At 45.7% G+C, this 14,052-nt stretch overlaps 1 protein-coding gene across 8 annotated transcripts in view; it reads left to right on the forward strand.

Annotated features, from left to right (window-relative positions):
- The first annotated feature begins 562 nt into the window (after positions 1-562).
- CPEB1 (cytoplasmic polyadenylation element binding protein 1) overlaps positions 563-14,052 on the forward strand; it is a 33,676-nt gene continuing 20,186 nt past the window's right edge. For 4 of the 8 annotated variants that reach the window (XM_081965238.1, XM_081965241.1, XM_081965242.1 and 1 more), the window contains exons 1-3: positions 563-701; positions 5,414-5,603; positions 10,572-10,763. In XM_081965238.1, the coding sequence (XP_081821364.1) occupies positions 684-701; positions 5,414-5,603; positions 10,572-10,763 (400 nt within the window). In that variant the 5' untranslated portion in view covers positions 563-683. The remainder of the gene's footprint in view (positions 702-5,413; positions 5,604-10,571; positions 10,764-14,052) is intronic. The other 4 variants (XM_081965240.1, XM_081965243.1, XM_081965245.1 and 1 more) reach the window with 2 other exon arrangements.

A 14,052-nucleotide genomic window follows, 5' to 3' on the forward strand; every position in this document is an offset into this window, starting at 1 on the left:
TTTAACCCCCGACGGTTGAAAACCCGGCACCAGACCTTAATGGATACATGTATATTTTTAGAATAAGACTAAAAGAACAGACTTGGAAGGGGCCTTGGAGGTCTTCTAGTCCAGCCCCCTGCTCAGGCAGAAAACCCTCCACCACTTCAGACAGATGGTTATCCAGCATCTTCTTAAATATTTCCAGTGTTGGAGCATTCACAACTTCTGGAGGCAAGTCTTAAAACTTCCCCGACGGTTTTTTTTTTAATTGTTTGCTTGCTTTTTCAAAATTTGCTGGGCAAAAAAAAAAGAAATGAAGAGGAGAAAACGTCGGGGTCGATCCCTTCCGCTCCCCGTTTTGCAACCCCGCAGCTGCATCTCCCCCTTGCTGGCTGCAAGACACGCGTTCGGGGTTCCAAGCCGCCCCTTCCCCCCCTCCGGGTGCACGTGCTGCGAAGCCCACCCTCTTCCTCTCGCCTGGGGAGGGGAGGTAGCCGGGTGGGTTGCAAGAGGAGAAGGAAACCGCCCCAGGGGAGCCTTTGCAAAGCCCTGCGCGCGCCACAGCCGGCCGGCCGGGCTCCTCGTTGGGTCGCGCGCGGGCGTGGTGCCTTTTGCGCCTGGAGCTCCGCCCGCCCCTCCCCAGCCTATAAGTCTCCCGCGCCCGGCCCTCGTGCGGGATTTTCCGCAGCGTTGACTGGAACATGGCTTTCCCGCCCCCGGTGAGTCGAGGTCAGGGAACCGCCAGGGCGCACGTGGGAAGGCTGAGGCTTCTGCCCGAGGCTGGTTTTGCAGGCTGAAGAAGCCCCTCCACCCCTCACCTCCTTGGCGGGGGTGGTTTCTCACGTCTCTTAGCAGACACGCGTCTTCTCTCCTCCCCTCCCCCCACTTTCTTGCTGTTTGCACGGAAGGCGTTTGCCCGGGGAAGAGTCGGCGGTGGAGAAGAAGGTGGTTTTTTTAAGAAGAGGTGGTCTGAAGTGATGGAGGGTTTCCTGGCTGAGCAGGGGGTTGGACTAGAAGACCTCTGAGGGTCCCTTTCCAACTCTGTAATTCTATTGTATGAGAAGGCGTTCCTTGCAAAGGCCCTTCACGGGTTAGTGGTTTCCCTCCCCCGACACGTGTCAGGAACGCGCCCCGGGCTCTCCTTTCGGCTGCCCGTTTTCGCCGCCTGCACTTGAAGCCCCTGGTCTAGGGTTGGACTGGAAGACCTCCAAGGGTCCCTTTCCAACTCCTGTTAAGCGGTTGCCTCATTGACTAAACCCAGTTTTTGTTTTTTTTAATGGTTTGAACGAAGCGGCCCGTGTTCGCTTCCAACAGGGTTTAGTTTCCCCTTCGGGGATGCGGGGCTTTCTTTGCGCCCATTAGTTTGTTACTAATGCATTCGTAGGGAGCCACACGCCTAAAATATATATGTTCCTATATGGTTCTGTCTCCCCCCCCCCTCTTATATATTTGGGTTTCTACATGGCGGCTACTTTCCTCCCCGCTTGACCCATAATATTTTTCCTGCCATTTTCTTTCGGTTTCTTGAAGGACGCATTTGGTTTTCGTTTTGAGTTTTGTTTTGCTTTAGCCTCAGCAAAAGAAGAGGGCCTTTTCTAGGACTTCCCTTGGGAGTCCACCATTTGCCCTGGTCTTTCTCCAAGTTATTTTGGGGGTGCCAAAGGCCTTCCAAAGCTGCCCTTGTGGGGTGCCCCCCTTTCCCCCTCCCCAAGGCTCCCAGTTGGAATTTCTGGGTGTTAACCCTGGGCTAGAGGGAATAGGCTCCATTTTTAAACATAGGTTGAAAATGGGGGGGGGGGGTTCCCCAAACTTGGCCACTTGAAGATTTGTGGACTTCAACTCCCAGAATTCTCCAGCCAGCTGGCTGGAGAATTCTGGGAATTGAAGTCCACAAGTCTTTCAAGTGGCCAAGTTTGAAGACCTCTGGTTTAAAAGGTTGGTTGTGTTGAGTAGCAGAAAGCGGATAGGGGTATATGTCCTTTGCTTTACAGCAAGCGGGTCTGACCTTGGCAACTTTAAGGCTTGTGGACTTCATTTCCCAGAATTCCTTCATGGGGGGGAGCATGGCTGATGGGGGAATTCTGGGAATTGAATTCCACAAGTCTTAGAAGTTGCCAAGGTTGGACCCTCCTGCTTTAACAGCTTATTTTTTCCCCCAAAATGGTGTGAATGTATCCCTCCCCACTGCTAACCAAGCAACATTAATACTGAGTTGGAAGCTTTCTCTCTCTCTGCGACCAGGAGAACCAACATGTCAGCTTCCAACTTTAACTACCATTGATTCCAAATGAGCTATCATTGGTTCCAGATGTGAAGCCAACACATGTGGCTGATTTTTGCCACCAGTGCAAGCTGTCTTGCCTCACATTTTATTCTTGCAACTTAATTCCCTCTCTGTTGATCTGGGCCTTTTGTAATTTAATTTTAAAAAATAATGAGCATGAAAGATAAACGTTTTCCTTTCAAATGGCCTCTTGCGTTGTACCCTCCCTTGCATGCGGAAGCCTTTGTGAGGTTGTGATAGCCTTAAAAATGGGAGCCGTCCCAGGAACAATCGTTATTCCCAAAATATCCTTGAAGGGCCATTACGAGATCCTGAAGACAAGGAGACGGAGGGAGTTGCCGGATTTTGAGAACAGCTGCTGCTTTTTAAGTGTGGATGTCGCAGTAGAATCTGGTGTCACTTTTTGTGCCTCGTGATAGGTTGCAACTGAGCCATATGGGAAAATGCATATCTGCCGCAATGTTACATTTGTTTTGGTGAAACCTCAAGCCTCCCTCAGAATGAATTTCCAGGATTTTGCAATCTATTTTACTTTCCCTGCTTGAGAAAATTTTAATAGCAGCGTGAGAAATTCCTTGAGCCCCTACTTACAGCTTTAAAAGAAAACTGGAGTGGGTATCCATTTTTAAAATATATCTGTGTCTAGGGGACTTTCAGGGAAATACCATATGCAGCTTTGAAATTTTTATTAGGGAGTAAGGGCAATAAATTTATTACAGAGTCAGATTTCATATATAGAAGTAATCCTCATTCACTGACTGCCTCTTTTGCAGTTACAAGGATGAAAAAAAATATTTCACAATCAATCCTGGCATTTATCACCTTTGCAGATCTGCAAAGCAAAAGGAAGCTGAAATTGGATTGAAACCAAGATGCGGTTCCACTTAGCGACTGCTTCACTTAGCAACAAAAAGGGCCGATCCCTGTTGTAACTAAATGAGGATTGCCTGTATGTATGTATGTGTAAGAGAGCAACTTGTCCTATGAGTGCAACATAAAGCCTTTGTCATTATAAAAAATAAAAATCCAGAATTGGAGAGGATTTTTGAATTCCAAAATCTCAACTACCTAGTTTGTCATTGGGGAACTAAGACTAAAGGGCTTGGCCACACTTTTTCCCCTCCCCATCATTATGTTATTAGTGACTGAGACATTAGTGATGATTCAGTAGCTGATATTGAGTGTAATCGGTGTCTTGTTATAAAAGGGAAAGTATTTCCTTTGCCATTGCTGTAATAACCTCCTGCTCTTTCCTCTTGCTATGTAATCTAGCTTCCTAAAGACAGAAAATAATGACAACTCAGTTGTAAGGTTTTGAGGCTCCAAAACCTTGAAATGCAGTATACTAACTTAACAGCTGCACCAATTCAGATTTTTCTTCTTCAATCTAGCTTCAGTCTTTCTACACTCTCTTGTTAAAGTGGGGATTTGAGGGATCGCAACCTTGCTGGTTTGAGTAGTGGATGCCAAGATAATTTGGGCATGGATAGGAAAATACTGCACTGAGAGTATTAATTCAGTTTCTACTCCAGGTGGTAAAATTTGCAGTTATTTCAGACAGTATTTTTCAACCTTGGCAAAGTTAAGATGCTTGGACTTCAAAACACAACCAGGGAATTCTGGGAGTTGAAGTCCACACATTTTAAAAGTTGCCAAGGTTGAGCTACACTGTTATAGGATGATTAGAAGTCAATGTGTAATTATTAATTACTGCTGATAATAAAGACCTGGCAGTACTAGCTAAGTTATTGTTTTGGGTGGTTTTGAATTAGTGTGGTCACTGGCAACTGTCTGGACAGGTAGGTCCCTGCAGTTTTCTTGGCAAAGTTTGCCATTGCCTCCTTCCTAGGGCTGAGAGAGAGAGACTGGCCCAAGGTCACCAGTTGGCCTTGTGTTTAAAAGGCAGGACTAGAACTCCCACTCTCCCAGTTTCTGACCTAATGCTTTAACCATTACACTAAACTAGCTAAGAGCATAGCAGATAATTAAGTTTGTTGCTTAATGCAACTTCTGCGTGAAGATAATGTCATTGTCAGAGAAGGGAGCAATAGGGAATGCGCCAACTAGAGAATGGATTTATTAAGTGTGTCTGGGACACTATTTGCCATAATTCTGCTGAAAACAACAGAAACGGAAAACTACAATAGACAACAGTGCACAGAATTTGGGAAGGGTGGTGCAAATTTTTGCTGTCCAGCAGGCCATTGAGAAATCAATGAATAGGAAGAAAGTTCACTGTACATTAATTGATTTAGATAATGCACATGAAAGTAATCAGGAATTATGGAATAAGGGGCATGAATATGGAATTGCAAGGTTGCCTGCTTAATGCGTTGAAAGTGTTACGTGGTGGACGTTAAACCCGTGAGATTAAATGGACAGCTTAGTGAATGGTGGGGGTCCCCTCGGTTGCTTAATGCAGTTATTAATAAATGCATAAGGAGCACTTGTGATGTTGGAGGTTTGTTGGTTGTGGAGCTGGTTGTAGGTTGCTAATTTATTTATTGCAAAAGTTTCCGTGTTATTAGTCATAGGACTCGGTGGCTTAAGGCATAACATCCAGTACATATACATTACAATAAACTAACATTTATTATATTGGTAGTCAGCGTACCATTAACTTAGTTACATTGCAATTTTACTAGTACCATAAAACCTTAACCGTGAGCAGCAGATGGTGCTGTAGTTTTAACTGAGAATGTGAGTGATTTTGCAGCACATGTTGGGTGGATTATATGATGTAGCCATGGATGTGAGCATTCATGAATCAAAGACCAAGGAAGTTTGTGATTGGATGGAGTTGATGAGATCCTGAAAAAAAGAGAAATTAGAAGTTTACAGAACAAAAGGAAGGAAGGCGTTCTATAGGAATGACTTTGGAGAAAGAATTTGAGACCTAGGAAAGCATAATGTTAGCCCTAAAACATTAATTAATTTTAATTCATCTAATTGTAGCCTCAGAACAGAACTTTACATCTCATTTTATATAGCTTCCCATCTCACAATTGACTTTGAGTGGCATACAACAGGGTTAAAAAATCTTAAATTGATTCAAGTTGGATGCAACCCTTTGTATTTCAGGTGCTTTCAAAGCAAGCTTTTAAAGTTTGTAGCTTAAACTCTTATTTTTCTTTCTTTTTCTCCTAGAAGGAAGGTGTTGCAAGGATCACTAAGGATTGCTGGAATAATTCCGACGTTCCAGCTCTCACCACATGCAGCAATGCTGACATTTTTCGACGAATAAACGCCATGCTCGACAATTCTCTTGACTTCAGTGGGGTCTGCACTACGCCCATCACAAAGGAAAGGAGAGAGCTACTACCAGGTGACCTAATGAGTAAATATCATTCTACATTCAAATCTTATTAGACATGACTTAAGATATTTGTGATTTCCAAAATTGTTCCGATGGCTTCTATCACCTTTCCTCCCATCCCTAAGTGGGTGCTTTTCATTCCTGTTGAATTTTACCTGCATAATCCCTAAGTAATATGCTTTGGAGGCTGGGGATTATGGGGCTGAAGTCCAGCAAATCTGGAAGAAGAACATCAGGGGGTAGAGAAACAAACACACACACCTTGTTAAGGTGGGGTTATCTTCAATATCTTCAGGCCAGCCATCTACTTTTGGGCAGGAAGGGGGAAGAAGACAAATATTTCCATTGATCAATGTTTCAAACCCATAACTTTGATTAAACGGTCATTACCCCTCACCAAAATCAGAACTGGGACAGTCTTCAATTCTTATCCAACCACTGCAGTTTTAGCATTAAATGACCTTGAACTTTTAAAGGTAGCCTAGGAGGAGTTGGATCACAGCAGGCTTCGGAAGAAGTAAGGAAGAGGTCCTTTCTTAATTGACGAGTAAGCTGATATTGTAGTAAGAGTAAGCAAAAAAAAAAAAAAAACACCCACAGTTGACAGACTGATCATCTTTAAATTGGTTCCAGATTTCTGTGTAATCAATTTTTATATATATATAAAATAATTTTTAAAGGGGGAACTAAAAAGAGTCTCCATAAGTTAGCTTCAAAGGCATACTTAAGCTATCTTGATTAAACTAGGATTATTGCAAACCCAACAGGTATAAAATTCCAGGGATCCTTATTTAGGTTTTCCTTCGAAAATAAAGTAGTAGTAGATTTATTGACTTTTGTTTGAGAGGGGAACCCAAATTCTACACTTTGGGGATAGGTTTGCCCTAATTTCTTTTTTTCTTTTATCTACCAATTAAGTTAGACTTGAGATGACCTCTTTCCTCCAAGGTATTTCTCTTTAAAAGATTATTTAGGCACTTAAGCAGCTCCGATAGGACTGTTAAGGAAGTCTCCCTTCCATTAACTCTCTTCTGGCCAACACCCAATTGTTAAAATACAATCAGATTTTAGAAAATGGCTGGCAATGCGGGGAAGGGATTTCCAGCTATTTGCTTGGAGAAGCTGAGGAAGGACGGGAGTGTGTTATGATACAAGAGGACACCTTGTCTGTCTTGTAGGGCAGTGGACTCTTCAAGACCATCATTGCAGATGTTCAAGGAAGCTGGAGAGTAATCTTAGGACAGGGGTGGGCAACTATGGCCCCTTTAGGACCTATGGACTTCAGCTCCCACAGTTCCCGAGCCAACATGGAATAGAAGTCGACAGGTCGTAAAGGGGTATAGTTGCATATCTTTGTCTTAGGACAGGGGTGTCCAAACTTGGGAACTTTAAGACTTGTGGACTTCAACTCCCAGAATTCCCCAGCCAGCATGGCTGGCTGGGGAATTCTTGGAGTTGAAGTCCACAAGTCTTAAAGTTCCCAAGTTTGGACACCCCTGTCTTAGGAGAACTCCATGCACTATTGCGTCACAGATGTTGCCTTCAACCGTGTCACTAACTTAGCAACTGGAGGGATTCACTTAACAACCGTGTCACTAACTTAACAACTGGAGGGATTCACTTAACAACCATGGCAAGAAAAGTTGTACAATGGGGCAAAACTCACTTCACGAATGTTTCACTTAACAACAGAAATCTTGGACTCCATTGTCGTAAGTTGAGGTGGGGGGGAGGCATCCCATTCGATACCCTGCATTTCTTCCCTCGGATGCCTCGGAATAACAGCGTTCGAGCCCCACCAGAGTCTCTCTCTTAATTTCAGCAGAGGCTGCCCACACAAGCATATCTTAGCAACCAGGAGGCCCCTTAATGAAAGCTGGTATTATTAGGAAATTTGCTGGCTCCCTGCTCTCCATTTTCTTGCGATTAAAAACTGCATGGATTTCGCTTTGGCCGGGGTGGAATAGAAGCAGGAAGAGGCCACGGATTACAGGTAGTCCTCGACTTACAAGAATTCATTTAGTGACCATTCAACGTTACGATGGCACTGAAAAAACTGACTTCCAACTGTTCACACTTAACAACCCTTTGCAGCATCTCTGGTCATGTGACCTAAATTCAGATGCTTGGCAACTGGCATGGACTTATGATTGTTGCAGGGTCCCGAGCTCAGGTGATCCCCTTTTGCGACCTTCTGACAAGCCAATTCAATGGGAAGGTTAAATTCACTTAACTACTGGGTTACTAACTTATCAACTGCAGTGACTCATTTAACACCCATGGCAAGGAAGGTCATAAAACGGGGCAAAACTCCTTTAACAAATGTCTCGCTTCGCCACAAAAATTCTTGTAAGTCGAGACTTACCATCCTGGCCCATCCCGTATTCTTCTCAGACAAGAGTATTCTTAGGATGAGCTTTGCTCCCATCCTAATAAACAGGAAGCCTTGCTGGCCATTTTCTGATTGAACCATTGATAACATCTTTTAAAGCTCTAAAATAGGAAGTTAGTTCAGATGTCATTTCTGGGAATGATTCCTGCAGGCTAAGCTACGCTGGAGGGAATGGCATGACTAAACATTTTGCTTTATTTTCCTAATCTAATACACCCTTTCCGTTCCTGGAAGCATACGCTGTTTTCACTAGAAGAAGCCTCTGTAAACCATTAGCCACTATGGAAGGCTGGCTGGTAAAGAGGATAGAACTGGCCAAGATGGCTAAATTGGTTTCTGTAATCAGAGAAAAGAGGGAGGCGGTGGCTAAGACACTGAGTGTGTTGATCAGAAAGGTCGGCGGTTTGAATCCCTAGTGCCACATAACGGAGTGAGCTCCCGCGACTTGCCCCAGCTTCTGCCAACCTAGCCGTTCGAAAACACGTAAAAAATGCAAGTAGAAAAATAGGAACCACCTTTGGTGGGAAGATAACAGCATTCCATGCATCTTCGGCGTTTAATCATGCCGGCCACATGAGCACGGAGATTTCTTCGGATAGCGCTGGCTCTTTGGCTTTGTAACAGAGATGAGCACCGCCCCCTAGAGTCGGGAACGGCTAGCACATATGTGCGAGGGGAACCTTTACCTTAATCAGAGAACATATGTTGCTGATTCGGAATCCCCCTATGAAGTCTTCCTTACTCTAGCTAGCAAAATGATGTTATCTTCACATCTGGCTAGTCTTTTAGCCTCCTGTTTTAATTCTATCTGGCCTTAACAGAATGGCCTTAATAGATTTATACCACACCCTACCAAGCGAAATGCATGATGGCTTAGTGTCATGCATGAAGCCAGCTTGTATTTTAGTCAAACCTTGGTTTCAAGGAGATCAGCAGCCTAAATTAAAATTTTAACAGCAACTTTAAAAAAAGAGAGTTGAAACTTAAGCTTTGCAAACTCTGGTGAGAATGTCATTGGGATAATATCAGGTGTTTTTTTTTTAATTTTCTGTTAGCATAAACATAATCAAATTTTTGCATAAAGCAGGCCACCTTGCAAGGATAACAAGTTATGTTAGTTTAAAGATTTGAAACAGGGACTTCACTCAACTTTCTGAATGCAAGGAGAAGATCTATCCTGCGTTAATGGTTGTGACAGCTAAGAACTAAGCCTTGGGTTAACTCAGCTTCTGCATAGAGGCATCCTAGATTTTAAGCAGTGTTTAATGACCTAGAACCCTAAAGTTAGACAACTGATCATCATGGGCTTGCCCTTGACCCCACATGACATTCTGTGCCATAAGCTGACTTTTGCGTCCTGCTGGTGTTGCATTGGCTGGTCTTTTGCATCCTAAAAATGTAAGCTAATCCTGGAAGCAGCTTTTCACGAGTACAGGCCAAACCTGGTCCGTTTTCTTAGCAAGCCCAGAGGATGGGCGTGAGAAACTTCTCTAGGTGTGATAATGATGCTGTGGAAGGAAGGAAAACGGGGTTTGCAGCGGGAGATAACCTCTTCGTGGCCCAGTTCCCACCCACTCACCCCCATCTCTGCATTATGCTGGAATTCGGAAAATAACACTGCATTTTTTTTTCCCTTATAAAAATGTTTGTGTGAAGTCACAAGCAGAGCGAGGTGACGCTTCCGTAAGAAACCTGGAACCTGGTTGGCTGTTGGAGAATAAAAAAATGTTTCAGGGTGCTGGCTGCTTCCTTCACCCTGTGCCCTTTTAATGACCATTAGGCATTGCCCTCTTTTCAAGTCCGCAGGCACATTTCTAGCTAAGAATCTCTCTCTCCCCCCACCCCCCTTTAAAGGCTATCCATAGTCATAAACAAAGCAGAGAGACAACGAAAGCCGATTGCCAAGTTTAAAGCAAAGAGATGATGCTAGCAGAATTGTGAAGCTTTGCATTTTTCCCTGCCTTCGAGGGCTTGCGCCAGCAGCTGGAAGCCTTCCAGGGGGAAAAAAGATTTTTTTGGGGAGGGGTGTGTGTGGGCGGGGCCAGGAGAGAGCGCACCAAGCCGATAGTGTGATCTCTCTTTCCCTGGCTCTCTGTGGCTGCCGCTCTGCTACAGCTGTTGCTGGAGGGGTGGCCGGCTGTAGCCACCTCCCATGCACTGCTGCTAGCTACACCCCGGCTCGTCTCGTCTCTGGCTGCCGGAGAGAGACAGAGAGACGTTCGCCGGGGCTGGCTGGCTGGTGGGCTGCGCCTCCTGCATGCTGCCTAGACTCCCATGGGCAGGTTTGCTCTCCACCTCTCTCCTCCTCCTCCTCTAAGCAAAGATGTGGTTGTGTTGCATGGCCGAGTGACGTCTATGGCACACGGTAAGCATCAGCAGTTCGATCACATGCTGGGCCAGTCAGTAGTGCAGGCGGGATAGGAAGGTGGAAGGAAGGAGCTCCTGATCACAGGCCATATGGTACTTTCGCTCCGGCTGGATGCGAGAAGTCGCTGCCTGCGGAAGCATCCCCTGAAGGCTGCGAGAACTCCCTGACACCTGTCCCTGTGGCTTTTCATTGTGTGTGTGTGTGTGTTTGTGTGTCCCTGTTTGAGCAGAGTTTCCAGACTCCGAGGGAACAGGGACTGCAAGCAGGATGCTCTTCCCCGCTTCTGTCCAGGAGTCTCCGCGTGGTTTGCCCGACGCCAGTGACCTGTGCCTTGGATTGCAGTCTCTCAGCCTGCCAGGGTGGGATAGGCCATGGAGCACCCAGGATGCAGATGCTGCAGCCAAGCCAAGCACGCAGTCTGGTAAGAGAATCTGCTGACGCACAGCAACAGTTGCTGGATTTGCCTTTTGCAGCTCTGTCATCAGCAGCCGGTCTTGGTGAATGAGCCGATCCCTGGCAGTCTTCCTTTTCCTTCCTTTCCTTCCTTCCTTCCTTCCTTCCTTCCTTCCTTCCTTCCTTCCTTCCTTCCTTCCTTCCTTCCTTCCTTTCCTTCCTTCCTTCCTTCCTTTCCTTCCTTCCTTCCTTCCTTCCTTCCTTCCTTCCTTCCTTCCTTCCTTTCCTTCCTTCCTTTCCTTCCTTCCTTCCTTTTTTCCTAACAGACCCACCCATAACTTTCTAAGTTTGAAGCAGCACAGAGAATATATGGGTTAATATATGGAAGTGAGTTTTTTCCCAACTCCTTTTTTTGGGGATGGCCCTGCAGGCACATGGGCTGGTATATGCAGAGTGTGTTTTAACAGAGGCGATGGAAAGGAGTTGGCGTTTTATTTATCCCGTCCTTAACTCCCAAGTGATTCCAGGTAGATTTAGACAGTAGTAAGAGTAATAGTGTTCAGACTCTGTGTGTGTGTGTGTGCGTGTGTGTGTGTGTGTGTGTGTATTTCCAGTTGCTTGCTGGATGCTCCAGAGCCAAACCTTAAAGAGACAAGTGACAACGCTGCTTAAGACTCGTCTTTTAGTATGCCGTTTTTTTAAAAAATGCACTTGTATTTTTAATCAGAGGCTCAGTTTTTCCTTAAACCCAAGCTGTCCCCCCAAAATATGGAACGCTTATACTTGTCCCATAAGGCATTGACTTCCCACATTTGCTAATGTGATGCTTCAAGAAGATGAAACCTTCTTGGTCAAAACGAAGCACTCCACAAAGGACAGTGACTAGGCACCTGTTGTGGTGAAAGACGTGTGTTGTGCATTAATCCCAGATTGTCCAGGATCTGTGACTGAAGGTTTGGCACCTATAGTATGGTGGCAGGACCACTCCACGTTTATATTGGTAGGATTTTTAGAGGAGCTGGCTAGGCCAGGACAAGCCCTGATTGCAACCACTTATGAATTTTGAATGGCTTTTTTTGGAGGGGGGGGGGCTAAGTAAAAAGACCCCCTTGTCTGCCCCTTAGATTGCTGAAGCTTCTTGGTGTCCACCCATTGTAACTGGACGAAGACGAGCTGTTTTATGCTGCTGTGCCATAGCCTTCCTGCAGCTCCGCAAGCCGATCCAGGATTACAGAGATGGGCAGCTCAAGAACCACACCTAATTGTACTTCCTTGTTGCCATTGCCGGTATTAGCCGCCTGGAATTGGCAAATTCGTCAGATGGCCCTCAGGTTGTGGCTGGTGAGGCTCTAAACGACAGCAGCTATCAGTAGAAGGCTTTATAATAGGGCTGCACTTAGCCATTCTTGGCATCTTCTGTTTGTTTCAGGAGTCTTGACCTCCTTGTCTTGCTGTAGGGTACAGTTGCCACGCAGGCTAGGGCTGGCTTTTTTCTGCAGACATTTTGAGGTGGGGCAAAATTGGAACTTGCCAACCGTGGGAAGATATAAAACAATAGAGGTCTTGCTTTTTGAGAGGCCCTGCAGGGAAAAAAAGTTAGTGGTGTTTGATCAGTTAGCAGTTAGACAGGTCTTCACCCTATCCTTAACACCATGTCCCATGTGGGTCAAAGAGCTCTTACAGTAGGGAATGGAAAAAACAACAACAACATCTAAATAACATGTAGGCAGCACTTAGGGTTTCTAAGAAGAGGATAAATTGTCTGGGGAGGTTCAAAGTAATTTTCTCATATTTTCTGTAAGCCATCCCTTCGGCTCAATTATAAGAGCTCATTGCTTCGGTGCTGGATGGTGAGCAGGGCTCCAATTTATCAAATTGTCATTTTGTCTTTGAAGAGAACTGCTCTGACATCAGATGGACCATTTCCACAGTTCCAGCTGATGGAAAAATTTAATTTTATTTACCGGTCTAAAGGCGTTCATTGTCTGAGGCTGTATTCCAGAGGCACGATTGCGTTGCAGAAATAGTTGAATGCTCTCTTTCTATTCCTTTGGCATTTGAATTCTATTATTCTAGCACCGTGGCGTGATCCATATAGTGACCCTGATACTAAATATACTTCCGTGTGAAGAATTATTGGGCACAGTGAATTAACCCTTCGCCGTCCCACGTTTAGCTCAACCTAACACTTAAAACAAGCCTACTCGGCTTAAGAGAAGCTGGGTAGAGAATTGGGTTAGGAGTAGCACCAGGTTTTTATGTCGTGCTCTTTAAAAACAACACGGAGTCCGTGGCAAACTCTGGGAGCTGAGTTTATATTTGTTCATCCAACTTTATGCTGCATTGTCAGGCTGCAGCTTTCATAGAAACCTCACCCTGGTAAGGGAAAAAGTAAGGCTGAGACATCAAAAGTCCCTGAACAGGAATGAGAAGAAGTAAGCGGATATTGACATTGTACTGGGAATGAGAGAAGTCCAATTACAAACCCATTAGTAGTAGGGAATTAGTAGTGGGCTGTAGGGAGTGTGCCAGCTTCTAAATCCTGCATAGATTCCTGTTTATTCTTTTCCCCAGCCCCACCCCCTATGCCATGACTTTGCAACGGAGGGGATGCAGATGCAATGTTCGTGGGGAGGGGGAAGCTGACATCCATGGGGAAGAGAGGCTAAAATGCTCCTGGGCAGTATTTGGGCAGAGGGAGAATTCTCTTGGAGAAGGCAGCTCTTCCGGTCAAAAGCCTAAGATGCTGGAGTTGGATTTTTCAGCAGGCTGGGTTTTGATGCAGCAGCTGGCAGGGTGTCTGGCACGAGAACTGCAGCATTGCCTGGGTTTGTCGAGATCCCAGCCTGTGGGGCAGGGATGGCCTCCCCTGCCAAGGAAGCAAGCAAGCAGCATCCTTGGTCTCTGGGCAGTTTGGAAGCTTCTACAATGACTCAGCTGTACCAAGCCCGAGGGAGTTGGCTGGCCAGTGCAGAAAGTTTGCAACCGGGGCTAAAAATACGATTGCTGATTTGCACTCTCGGAGTGCTCGGGCTTCGACTTCGGATGTGCTTGGAATCCAGACGTTGTGACTCTTCTAAATCCGAATGCCTCTCTTGGGTGGGGCCAGCAGGGATTTAAAGACGGAGGGGGAGCGGGCATTTACATCTGGGCACCCAGCCTTTGCTGCTTCTCTTGAAGGCCAGCCTTGTTGGAGGGCACTGGCAGTTACCCTGTGGCAGACTGGCAAGGAGCCCCTTCCCCTGTCATGCTCTGCAGAAAAGGTACCCAAAGTGGGCAGACTGGCACCCGTCTGCCAGGGGAGGCTGGTAACCTCA

This window comes from Natrix helvetica, assembly GCF_964273705.1.
Source record: "Natrix helvetica genome assembly, chromosome: 12".
NCBI classification, from domain to species: Eukaryota; Metazoa; Chordata; class Lepidosauria; order Squamata; family Natricidae; genus Natrix; species Natrix helvetica.